At 49.0% G+C, this 13,517-nt stretch overlaps 1 protein-coding gene across 10 annotated transcripts in view; it reads left to right on the top strand.

Annotated features, from left to right (window-relative positions):
- Nucleotides 1–13,517, top strand: part of LOC147426866 (protein HAPLESS 2-like) — a 265,821-nt gene that overhangs the window by 19,936 nt on the left and 232,368 nt on the right. For 7 of the 10 annotated variants that reach the window (XR_015186200.1, XM_086498601.1, XM_086498605.1 and 4 more), the window contains exon 2: nucleotides 2,944–3,087. The exons of 2 other annotated variants lie outside the window; for them this stretch is intronic. Coding sequence is in view for 7 of the 8 variants with exons in the window: in XM_086498601.1 (XP_086354727.1) it covers nucleotides 2,944–3,087 (144 nt within the window). In the remaining variant the exon portion in view is untranslated. The remainder of the gene's footprint in view (nucleotides 1–2,943; nucleotides 3,088–13,517) is intronic. One more of the 10 variants, XM_086498602.1, reaches the window with a different exon arrangement.

A 13,517-nucleotide genomic window follows, 5' to 3' on the forward strand; every position in this document is an offset into this window, starting at 1 on the left:
TCAGCAGATCCATGACATCTCCGACGATGGAGCGGGCTGAAAACTGAAAACACTAGCTGCTAGGGCTGATTCGGGCAAATGCTTGCGATGTGAAGCAAAAATGCCAGGCTGAGCAACGCGAGGGCTTGTAGTCCTTATATAGGGTAAACATACTGCTTATGAACTTTTTAGGACTTTGGTAGGGCAAACTTGGAAGATAAAGTTATAAAAATAAATCACTTGAAATGATTTACTTACAAGTTACAAACTTGTCTAGGTAATGTTTCTGGGTGAAACTGTCACACATATGGAGAATTTGATTGATGCAGGGAATGGCTCATTGGATTCCTCTAATTTAAAACTACATGCACGTCATGTAAGATGCCCACTGAAGTGTAATAACATCTGCCAAAATGCTCATACAAACCAGAGGGTTGCAAAACTAGAAAACCTAATTTAATGGACTTGTCCGAACATGTAGGTCGTACGAGCAGGCTCACAAAATTGCCGGTACTAATTCTCCTAGGATTCTAAACACTCCTATTTAGAGATAGGTATAGAATTGGCTCTGGAAGTCGTTGAAGCATGTCCACGTGGCACACAAAGCCATGTGCACATGACAAGAATCAAGCAGATAAGCTTGAGACATCAAAGGCATCCGAGGAATGGACGTGTGCCAGCGGACTTGTGTTAGACTTGCTTGGGACGCCACAAGATGATGAGTATATTGAGATTTTGTAAAGTGTGGGGCAAGCTACAAGATCAGGAGGCACTAATCTACTATGAAAACTGAGCTAAGGCCAACTTTCTTTCAATTGAGATGGTGGCAGGGTTGGGAGCTAAGCTTGAAGAGATGGGGCCATTGTAGGATTTTTCATTAGCGGCACCAAGGCACAAGGTTGCAATGACATTTTGATTGGCAAGCTTCTCTTGCGTGGTCAAGAGGAGAAGAGGAATTCCATATCATTCCTCTAGAGGGTGTATGTTCTCTTGGGGATGCCTTGGCACTACAAGAATGGTATCATAGTGGATTCTTGGGGGGGACTACAAAAGTCGACTTGGGCCAAAGAATTTGTGATTGGTGTCATAGAAAGGGGAATCTTTTCTTCTTGTATCTAGCAACTACCATTTCTGAAGTAATGAAATAAAAATATTTGCTTACATGATCTTTGTTAGAGAGAGGATTTCATCTGTTTTATCTCAGTTAGAGTCAGAACGATTGAATATTCTCCCATCTCACATAGATTCTTTTTTGGAAAGCCTTCTCAGTGTGCTTTCTCCTAAGCAACCAAAAGTTCAGAGCATTGATTTGATTTCGTGCCCCGGGGAATTCACCTCCTAACAAATCCTCATCCAGAGTCTGTCCAGCACAATATGAAGATATCATGAGTCAAGTGAATGAGCTTCTGCCCAAGGGTTTGATTCACAACCAAGTTCGTCTCCTTTTTGCTCACTAATGCTTCTTCTATAGAAGACAGATCTAGGAGAAGGTGCATAGACTATAGGGCTCTCAATAAGATCACCATTAGGAACAGGTTTTCAACACTTAGGATCAATGGTATACTGGATAGATTACAAGGTTCTACTTGCTTTGGTAGGATCGTTTGAAAAATGGATACCACTAGATAAGGATTGCTCCTAAATGGATACCACTAGAAAAATGGATACCACTAGATAAGGATTTCTCCTAAAGATGTACACAAGACTGCCTTCAAGCTGTCCTTTGGAGTATATGAGTTTTTGGCTATGCCCTTCGGGCTTACCAATTCTCGGACAACATTCAAGAGGATGATGGACTGCATTTTTGGAGGCACGGGTAGTATGTGCACACATTCTTTGATGATATCATTGTTTTAGCCAAGTCAGAGACTGAGCATCAAGAGCATCTAGTGCAAATGTTTAAAGCATTACGAGAGCCCATGCTTGTCATCAATGATAAGAAGAGCGAGTTCTTTAAGCGAGAGAGACACTTCTTGGGCCATGTTGTGTCACCTGAGGATGTTTGTATAGATTCGGCCAAGGTAGAGGCTATTTGCAGTTGGCGACCTATGAGGAACGTGCATGTCAGTGAGGAGCTTCTTGGGGTTATGTTCTTATTACACGAGATTTATCAGACATTTTGCAGAGATTGCTTAGGAGTTACATACTCTTACAAAGAAAGGGGTTTCATTCACTTGGAGACCTACTTATATTACACCATTTGGACAGCTAAAGGAATAATTGATCACAGGACCTGTTTTGGACTTCAAGACTTGCAGAGGCCGTTTGAGATACTTTGCGATGCATGCACTATGTTCTGGGAGCAGTGTTGATGCAGGCTGGCCATGTGGTGGTAGCGTATGAGAGTCATACGTGGGGAATTCTGCTTCACTGTGCCTCGTCTCCAGTGTTCTTACATGGATAATGAATTGGGGAATTGGAACTTTCTAATCACACACCCTCTCAGGAGTAGGAGAATAAAGGCTGACAGATTTGAATGTACTTTGGGGACATCATGAATGGTCCGCCTAAATGGCAGTATGCACCTACAGGGGGACTCATAAAGACATTGTAGTCTTTGTGTGATACTGGTAGGGTAGTGCTTTTGCTTTTGTGCTGTTCCTAATCAAATATGTTTTTCTTTGATGAGAAAAACTAAGCTGTATTAAGATTTTTTGTTTTTTTGGAAACTATTTGCTTTCATTTCTTTTTGGGCCTTGATACCCTCACCATTTTGTTGAGGTTTGGATGCTTACATGTGGCTCTCATTCTCATTTAATTTAGCTAGGTGATTTATATTCTGACTGACATTCTTGATGATTATCGGTCTTGTTTAGAGATAGTCATGTGGGCGTGAAGTGTTCCATTTTGTGCATGTTATGCACAAAAATGTTAAAGTTGAATTTCTCTGGCCTTTAGTGCTGTCGTCGTTTATGATAAAAATCAAATTTTTTGTCCTTTTTTTTTTTTTTTTTTTGGGTCTAGCATGCAGATGAAGATGCCATAATGGCGACTTTGGATGCTGTTAAAAATTCTACCAGCGGGGAAGTTCAGATATTGAAGGATCCACAAACAATCAAAATTTCAAAAAGTGCAGTATTCATGGGCTATCCTATCAAGTTTGAGCAGGTGTGTTTCAAATTTTGATAATCTTTAGTTTCATCAGGTACCATGTATCAATGTTTGGTTTTCTTTGCTATAGGAGGACCAAGCTTCCTAAGACTATAGTAAAGCAGCCCCCTGCTCAAGTGGGCTTCACGTAGCTTCCGCGAGCAGGCAGCCAAAGTTTGCTACCTTTTCTGCCGTTGGAGTTCTTGCTTATTTTTTTTTTCCAGAGAAAAAGATCCTTCTATTAGTTAATAAAACTGCCCATAGGGCTACAACCACCTCTTCAAGAGAGGGCTACAACAACCATGATGGGGAGACTCTCCCAATGAAAAAACACCATATGTACATTGAGGCTAAATCAAGAAATGGGAAGAGGGAAAAGCCACACAGGTGGACGGTAGTGCCATCTGAGTACACCCTGGACCATGGTGAAAAAAGGCCCAGGATGCCAGAGTCGAAGGAAAGCCTCTCTGCGCTCCCGCATGCGGTTGGAGCTGCCCTGGAGTCTCTCGAGCTGTCCTCTGAGAGTGTGGATCAGCTCTAGCCAAAGATCGCGAACAGTCTTTGCTGGTGGTACAGGGCTAGCCTCAAAGATGCGGAAGGAGCAGGCCCGCCAGATGAACCAGAGTGTCAGGCCACTGATGAGCTCCCAGCACTCCTCTCTCTCACTGCACCACTCCTGTGGAGTAAGCTCTGTGGCAGGCTGGAGGGTAGGTTGCCCCCCCTGCATCACTATCATCTGGCTGGTGGAAGATAGCTCAAACTGAAGTGCCGGGCCCGTGAGAGTGGACCAAGCAGCTGCCCCCCAAGTGTACTGCCGAGCTGTGGAAAGAGCAGGCATCAACCGAAGAACACGAAGCCACACCTGTTGTGCCAAAGGACAGTTCCACAGACAGTGACGCTGACTCTCCACAAGATGGTCGCAAGCTGCACAAGTGGCCGAGAGACCACTATGTACCAGCCCGCTCCCAACTGTTGTAGCTCTGTGTGCGACCAGCAAGGTGACTCGCCTTGGCTGTCTGGAGTCCCACAACCTCTCCCAAAAAGCTGCCAAGAACTCAACTGTGAGACCCTCCTCCTGCCAATGAGGTGCTGCAGCAGGGCGAGCCTCTCTCTGTGCTGCCAGTATGTGACATCCGAGTCGAACAGTGTACTGAAAGAAAGGGACACCTGGGTGGTGTGCAGAAGAGAAAGGGTCCCTCCAAAGACACTCTCTAGGATCCCACTGTACTCGTGCCAGTGGACAGCTCTCCCAAGCCCACAGTCTCCAGTGTCCAGACTCAAGAGCTATTGGGTCAGGATCGATGACACAAGTCCTCCCACAGATGCCCACCACTCGTATCCTCTGAAAACAACACTTTGCCACCTGCGGGGCCTCTACTGCAACTCGCTGTAACTGTCCCTCACCCTGTAACTCGAAAAACAGGGAGGATATAGTCTATGAGCAAGCCCGAACTGAGATGAGAACCTCCAATCGTGTGAAGGCTCCCATCCATCTGGGTGCTGCTGGCTCGAGAGGTGTGAGCCACTCAGCTGGTACTGCCTCTGAGATGTCCTGGCACATGCTCTGCACCCACCCCTCTCATGCCCTGTAGCTGAAAGCCCTGGAGCTCCTCTGACAAGCCTGAAAACTGTAACCAGTCCCCTAATGAGCGTGCTGGACCCGCTGCCATGGGACCCCAGGAAACATGAGGCCGACTACCAACCAAGTGGCCTCTTTGAGTGCTAACCATGGGGTTCCAAACAAGGGGATGTCTCAGGCGCTCCTCTGTGCAAGTAGGCTGATGTTGCTCTAGGCCTCGCCACAAATGCTCCCAAGATCAAAGCAAACTCACAGCGAAGCGGTCCTTCAGTCTCCTGCTCAAGCCAACTCTGCGCATCTCTGTGAAGATCCATTTGGTCGAAGGTCGCCAGGGGCCTCCAGCCTGAGGCACCCTAGCACGAAGCCGCTGTATCAAGAACTCCTTCCAGGGCTCCTCACCTGGAAGAAGTCCTCTGACGATGAACTTCCCAAGAAGGGCTCTGCTCTACTGTGCTGGGTCTATGATCCCAAGCCCTCCCTAGGAACAAGGAACAGTGATGACCTGCCAAGCCACTTTGGCCCGGGCTATCTGAGTGTCACGCCCTGACCAAAGGAACTTCCTGATCAGCCTCTCTACTTGGCTGATACAAGAACTCGAGAAGATCCAGCAAGAAGTGATGTACCACATAGTAGCCAACAACACCTGGTTGGCCATTACAACTCTGCCTGCCAGAGAAAGTCGTGCGGAGATCCAATGCAACAACTTTCTCCTGATAGACAGGAGGAGGGGAGCAATCTGCTGCTCGGGAGACAAGTCCAAAGCAACCGGACAGCCCAAGTATCAAATTGCAGTCCCTGGGGGAATCCACGTGAAACCCTCACCTGGCATCCAATCAGGCATAGGAGCACTACCAACCGAGAAAGCCACTGTCTTTCTCCAGTTGAGCAATGCGCCAGATGCACAACAAAAGGTCTCTAGAGCTTGCTAACACCTGTGAAGGTTGGCTTTCTGGCCATCCAAGTACAAGGCTGAGTTGTCTGCAAACTTAGCGTCGAGTAGCTCATCTCCCCGAATAGGAAGTGCTAAGCCCCGTAAACCAACCTACTGCGACACAAAAAACCTGCTCATCGCCTCAGCATAGAACAGAAAGAGGAAGGGGGCAAAAGGGCAGCCCTGTCTGACCGAACGTGTGAGCATGAAACGATCACCTCTACCTCCTGACAAAAGTCCCTGACTGTGTACCCGTCTGTATAAAGCTGACACCCCTTTGATCCAAGCATCTGAGAAGCCCATTCTCCGTAGAGTGCCCTCCAGAAAGTCCCAGTCAACTCTGTCATAGGCCTTCTCAAAATCGAGAAGAAGAATCACCAGATCCTCACCACAGAGCCGCGCTAGGACAGAAGCCTCCCAAAAAGTAAAGATGTTGTGCGATACTACGCTCCTTGACAAAACCTGTATGAGTCCCAAGTATAAGGCTCTCTAGAAGTGGCTAAATCCTCAAACTCAGATCCTTGGCAAGAATTTTGTAGGCTGAATTGAAGATGGTGATGGGGTGCCATTGTCGAATCTCATCCAAGGAGCCACCCTCCTTGGGAATGAGGTAGATCAGGCCCTCACTCATGCTGTCAGGCATCTCTCTTATGTGCAAGATGTACTGAAAAGCACTACAGAGATCTGGGCCAATCAAGTCCCAGTACTCCAAGAAGAAACTGGGAGTCAAGCCATCCTCATCTGGACAGCTACCATGGGGGAGTGCACTAAGACCCGTGTGCAACTCCTCAAGCTGCAGTGGCAGCTCAAACATCTGACGCATCTCCTCAGTCACAAGACAAGGCATCTGTGCTCACACCTGCTCCCTGTATGCATCCTGACGCTTTGACCGAGGCTCTGCAGCCATCCTCATCTGGACAGCTACCATGGGGGAGTGCACTAAGAGCCGTGTGCAACTCCTCAAGCTGCAGTGGCAGCTCAAGCATATGACGCATCTCCTCAGTCACAAGACAAGGCATCTGTGCTCACACCTGCTCCCTGTATGCATCCTGATGCTCTAACTGAGGCTCTGCAGACAGTAACTCATGGTAAAGTCAGTAGCAACTGCACGCATGTCCTCTGGCTCAGAAGCAAGTGACCCGTTAGGCCTCCTCAACTGACTGACCTTGGCATGCGTATGCCGAGGTGCCACTGCCTCGAAGAAAGCACCAGTCACTCTGTCACCCACCTGCGTCCACTGAAATGTTTGTCGATGGAAAGCAAACTCATGGCGCAGCTCCTCTGTGCTAACAACCTCCTGGTGAGCCTGCTGCAACTGCTCCTCCAACCAAGGACTGTCTAGATGCTGCTCCTGCATCCTCTGCAAGGAAGCAACGCCCTGTCGGAGACGCTGCTCCTCCTCTCTCGCTGCTGCCAGGCGAGCCAAAGACTCCTAGAGAAAGAAACGACTAAGCTGAGCTAGTCTTGAGGCCACTCTGTCAGCAGGAGAATCCTGCATGTCTAAGCTCTCTGTCCAAAGAGCCTCCACTTGCTCTCTGAGTGTAGAATCCAACAAGACCCTCTCAGGGATGCGAAGCATCGTGCCCTCTGCCTAGCTGCCATTGTGAGGATCATTGGTGCATGGTCCGAGAAGGAAGTCCCTGCCAGAATGCCAAGTGTGCCACCCAAGTCACAGAAGTGGTCACTAGTGTAGAAGCGATCTATCCGCGATAGATTCACTCCTCCCACTCTGTGGTCCGAACGAGAGAAGGCCAGGCTGTCTGGGGGACTCACAAAGCTAGAGTGCTACCACACATCCGAAACCCTCAGTCATACAAAACCTCTCCCAAGCTGCCAGCTCAACTCCATGCACAGTAGCATGGCTACCACCAATCCTGTCAGAGGGGTCCAACATGTTGAAGTCACCCCCTATGCACCACTGCTCATCCTGCGGCGAGACTCAACAATTTGTGACCAAAACTCTGCTCGTGCACTCGCCACATTGGGCGCATAGATGTTCAGGAAGCCCACAAGGCAACCCTGAATCTGCATAGTGATCCATTGAGCCCTACCTGGCACAATAATCCCTCTGCCCCCACAATGGCCTACTGCAAAGAATCCGCAATAGTCATACATACCCCACCTTGGATGCCTCCAGGTCCAAAAGCAGCTGACCAAAAAGTATCATATCGTCCACGCAAAAGCTAACCAAATCGTCTAATGCGGCTCTCACATAGATGATGCTCCTGTAGCATAAGGAGGTCAATCTCTCCTCCCACAAGGCATCGCTGAAGCTCCTGACACAATCGGCCCCTCTGGCACTGAAATTGGGGCCCACCTAATCCCTGCACGTTCCATGAGACAATCCTCATTGGGAGCGAGAGAGAACAGATGCTGCCACAGCAACTAAACGTGCTATCTTCGAGGCTGGCTTGGATGGGGAGTAATCCGTATCCAAGCGTCCTCTAGATAGGCGTGACTTCAAAGAGTGCCTGGCCCAAGCCCAAGTAGACCTAGGCATGCGTAAAGCAACCTCCTTTGTCCAGGAGTCCTCATGAATGTGTACATAGCATGGCGGGCACTGCGTATCAGCAAAGAAGTGAACCACAATGTTTCTACATCCTACTGCATCTGGCGGTGTCACAGCAAACTTGGCCAATGGCCAAAGAGTCTGAAGCATGTCTGTAACTTCTAGGTCTCCCATGTGGTGAGAGAACTCTAGCGCCTATGTCTGTAGCCACTCCAACACTGAGTCGAGAGTCCACTCAGTCTGGTCCCTGCCGCAAAGGGGAAAAGAGAAGCCAACCGCCGAGTCCAAGGCCTCTACCCCCCTAGCTGCATGGAACAGAACATGAACCCTGAAGCAGACTGCCTCAAGGTCTGATGAGGAGTCGCCGAGAAAGCGTGTGAAGTAGTAGGCAAAGAAGTCCCATCGGCGCCGAATGTCAGAGCTCGTCAGACCACGAGGGACTGCTGCAAATGGAGACGTCTGTAGTAGAAGAGGGGGTCGTAAGAAAGGCTGTCCCTCTCTCGCCAAGCAACTCGTGGCAAAGGCGTTGCCAAGAGGTCTCCTAGCAGCCGGGGATGGCCCTGTCCCCTAGGTCGACTGTGGGACTGGAGCGGGAGGGGGGGGGGTGTAGCAGCAGGGGGAGGTGGGGGAGAAGGTGGGTGAGGGGGATCGGTAAAGGTAGAGGGGCGAAGGGGAGAGGCGGCGGGAGCAGAAGGCCGGGGGGGGGGGGGGGGGGGGGGGGGGGGGGCTTGAGGAGGAGAGGGGGAACTCCGGGGAAGGGGGGACTGTCGAGGGTGAAGCTGAGGTGGAGGCTGGAGCAGGGACCTTGTCCTGCTCAAGAGGACCGAATCGGTTCCCCGTGGGAACCCACTGCTGCTGGGTAGGCGCTCGAGGACCACTTTGAGTGCCAAGCTGTCGCTGCGGCCTCTGCCGTCGTCGACCACAAACCTGTTGCCATCCCTCCTCCGTTGGAGCCCCAGGCTCGGAGGGTGGCTCTGCCTGTGTGTTCTGTGTCTCTGCCTGTGGCTGTTGGCCAGCCCTTGAAGGCAGGGGTTGGGCCTGTGGTGTAGGTCAGGGCCTCCTCCGTGGATAGGCCTTTGCAAGATGGCCCATCTGTCGACAAATGAAGCACTGATTCGGGAGGCCCGAATACTCTACGCTCTATCTAAACCAACCCCCACTCACCCGAGGAAGTAGGATGACCTCTGAGAGAGTGTGAGTGTCCCTAACAAGAACGCGAACTCAGGGAATGCCAACCGCCTTGGTAGCTAGTGAGGTTGCCGTGCAAGGTGTCTCTAGAACAGTCCCAATCGCTGAGCCTATCCTGAACAAAAGTGTTAGGTACTCCCTCCGCAACCAAGAAAGCAGACGGAGATAGGAATGTCTGCCTCCTCTACGAGAACATCTGAAGTAGGGTCAAAGCTATGTCTCCACTGTCGAAAGTGGGCTCGAACTGCTCGGATGGTCAAGGGGCTCATGGTGAGGACCTTGGACGCCATCTCGGAGGTCTCAAACTTGATCTGATAGTAGCCTCGTCCGAGGATTTGAACGTCCAAGATCTTGCCCACCTCTGCGAGAAGGTGGGCCTAGAGAAGATCACGCAGCTCTCCTCTGTTGGGTCTGGTGTCGAGAATCTTGTAGATGACGGAGGTCGCCTGGAGGCGCTCCACCTCTGTGGCGATGCTCGCTTGCTCTGTCAGTGAAAGAGCAAGTCGGATGGTGGGCTCTGCAGGGTCGGGCGAGGGGGCTTCTGAGGAGTCCCTCTAGAGCCGAGCACGAGCCTCAATTTGTGTCTGCTTCTATGTAGGAAAAGGGGGGGGCGTGAAGACTAACACCTGAGAACTCGGCTAGTAAAGTCCCAACGGGAAACTCCATTGCGGGGCTGAACAAGTGAGGCCTTCGGGGGGGGGGGGGGGGCTATAGGTGCGCAAAGGGAGGGTGTGTGGAGATGAAGGGTATGTGTGTGGGGCAGTGGGCACGAATGAGGGGGGGGATTCTGTCGAGCAGTGGGGGGTGTGGGGGAGCGGCCAGGATAGCACGTTGGCTGAACGCAGATAGAGCAGCGCGGAACTGGGACAGCGCGTAGGCAGGGGCAGGCGGGGGGTAACGCGCAGCAAAGGCTGGTGCGCAGTGCGAGGGCGAGAAGAACGATGGCAAGGGGGGGAGCGTGCGGGAGCAACATCGAGCCTTTCTCTGTCTTAGGATTATAAAGTGTGTCAACGTTTTAATGCTTGCTTATTTTGGATAGAGTTGTGAGGAATTCTCTCTTTGGATATTGAGAGGTATGTTTCAGGCTGAGAGTCAGTTTTGCATTTGAGGAAGATAGTTGGTGAGGAGGTCATTGGTTTTATAAGGGCATAGGAGGGCTGTCGTTATCTGGTACATCGTGAACGCGGTGTCCATTTTGGTGGTATGGTATTCTCTATCATGGATTCTGTTGTTGCAGTTGTCAGCATCTGATTTTCAGTAGACACTCTTTGCACGGTCCATGATTCGGTGACTTCTTTAGAGGCTTGCTGCTTGGTCTACAAGGTGGTTGGCTAGAGGCTGTTCGGAAGCAATCTCAGAGACTGTAACCGGCTTGGACACCCAAGTAAGGAATCAATAGCAACACACACACACACACACACACACACACAAATGAATGGTAATATTAATGTCTTCAAAATGCCAAAATGACCTATGAGACCAAAAGGTTACATGTGGTGAATCTAATACCATGTCTAAGAGAGGCCGAAGTCGGCCAATGAGACGAACCAAGTATACATGTGTGTATGTCCTCCATCTATCGGTGTCACGTGACACATCCAACTCTATGTGTCTGTGGACAAGCTACAGCATGATTAGGGTTCAGTTCAGTCAAGTCAGTCTAGAATAGGAAGTGATCTGGCAGTTTTGTGAGTCTGTTCGCAGACCGTGCATGTCCAGACACTTATATTAGATGCATATCCTCTGGCTGCACACAGCATGACCATCAGATTCCAGTCAGATCCCATCAATAGCATTTTTATAGTGCATAGGCCTATTTTCCCTATTTTTGACATTTTTCACTTATTATTTTTAAGTGACTTTTGTTGGAAAGTAGGTAGGGCAATTTTGCTAAGTTAATATATAAGTTGTGTCCATTGCACTCTCTCACTAAAGGAACGGAAGGCTCTCCCTTCCGTAAGTAAAAGGAACCCTTGAGCAAGCACTCATCTTGAACAAAGTTCAAACATTCATTCCGCTACATCTTACATTGGTATCAGAGCTTTGGCAGTGTTCTGTATCACTCAAGGAAAGAACCACAAGAACCACTTTTTTTTTTTTTTGCTTGTTGAGGTCGCACGTAACCCAAGATTTCTTGGGCGTGTCGATTTCTATTCGTGTTTTTGAAGAGTGACAGGAAACCCAAGAAAGAAGGGCTTGTCCAACCTCCCCTTGTGCCTCTTTTCACTCATTGAGAGCAGACCGTGCACTTAGCGGCCGGCCAATCAACGTCAGATGGGAAAAAGAAACCTTGGTGTGAGCGCAAGGCCGCCAAGGGGTGCGCCCGCAGAAAAGAGCAGAACTCGGGTGAAGAGAAGATCCTTCTCTAACACAGATTGCAAGCGAAAGAAGAACCTCAAGAACCTCAAAACTCCAGACCCTCAAGAACCTCAAGACTCAAGAACCCAAGAACCTCAAGACCCCAAGAACCTCAGGACCCCAAGAACCAAGACCCCCAAGAACCCAAGTTCCTCGTGAACTTAAGAACCCAAGACCACAAGAACCCACAAGAATCCCAGACTTTAGTTGATGGTCATCACTCGAAGCGGAATGGATACTTCGCTTAGAGGTGATGAGCATGAGACAGGCGAAGAAGAATTTTCCCCACCAGGAGGTTTTTGCAACCCTCCCCCTTCCCCATCTACGCCAAGGATTGCACTAACTCCTATGGAGGCTTTCGACAAGAGGATGATGGACAGGAAGTTAGAAAGCGAAGAATGAATAGCAACCATAGAGCGCAAATACCAAGAAAGAATGGCCCCGCCATAGTGCGTGAGAGCGAGTAAGCACGCTTGGAAGCCAAAGCAAGAGAAGCAAAATTTGATTGTGAGAACAAAGAAAGACTAGCAGAATTTGATCGCGAGAACAAAGCAAGAATGCAAGAGATGTTGCGACTCTTTTCTCAAGTGCAGGCACAGATGCAAGAGATTCGGGAAAAGGAGACTCTCTCAGTCTCTTCTTCTCCAAAGCATGCCACACAGGATTTGCATGATTATGATAAGCATGATGATTTGAATGACAATGATAAGCATGATGATTTGGATGACAATGACAAGCATGATCAAGATGTGATTTCTCACAAGCATGATGAGTTGCATGAAGATGATGTGATTGTTCACAAGGATGATGTGTTAGTTGATGCTTTTTCTAGCGAAGCTAACCTCGTTGCAGATTCGATCACTCACGAAGAACAGATCTTGGCTCTCGAGCCTCGGTCTAAAGAACCCTCAAAGGAAGTATTATGTGTTCGCATGATTAGTCAGCACGCATTATACGAGTGCGTCATTCGTGATCATTTCCTGTATTTTAGTCAGCGTCTTTATGTGATCCCTTTTCCTAGGCATGACATATTGTACGTTGAGCACGTTTCACTCATGAATGAGCACGAATGTATGTGGATTGTTCATGAAAAGCTGAAAAGTATGCATTCAAGGAAGTCACAGTCCATGTCTCTTCCTTGGCACGACACAGTTATAGAACGAGCACATGAAAGTATGAGCACCAAGCATGGGCATTTCCGTTGTGAATTACCACAGTTGATTGCTTTAGATCAAAAGAGAAAGATTCGATCTCATTGTTTGTGTGTGTGTGGTGAATGGTTTGGCACTCCGTCTATTGGTTCATCTACATTGCATGCACAGTCTTTTAGGATGACAAGAATTTTTTCCAGTCACTTTACATGGAATGGGTATGTTCATGGTTTTGTGTTGGAAATGGTTTCAGGAATTTTCAGCCATGGAGATTCTTGAAGAGGAAAGAAGCATGACTCTCGATGAAGTTGAAGCATTGAAGGAGCCACAGAAGACTTTGTGTCACTTTCGGCGCGGCCCAAAGAAGCAAGCGTTGCAGACCTTTATGAAGTTCAAGTATCGCATGACCCACACATCAGAGTGGGCCGGCAAAGAGTCCCTTCTAGGATTCCGGATGCTATTGGTGATCTCCCTCGACGCCATATAGTTCGGTGCCAATACCTCGCTTTGAAAAGGAGGGGATGTCACGTGACACATCTAGCCCTATGTGTTCGTGGACAAGCTACAGCATGATCATGATTCAGTTCAGTCAAGTCAGTCTAGAATAGGAAGTGATTTAGCACTTAGATCAGATACATATCCTCTCTAAGTTAGATGCATATCCTCTGGTTGCACACAACATGACCATCAGATTCTAGTCAGATCCCATCAGTAGCAGCTTTACAGTGCATA

This window comes from Adiantum capillus-veneris, chromosome 24 (genome assembly GCF_014529385.1).
Source record: "Adiantum capillus-veneris isolate H3 chromosome 24, ASM1452938v2, whole genome shotgun sequence".
Classification (NCBI taxonomy): domain Eukaryota; kingdom Viridiplantae; phylum Streptophyta; class Polypodiopsida; order Polypodiales; family Pteridaceae; genus Adiantum; species Adiantum capillus-veneris.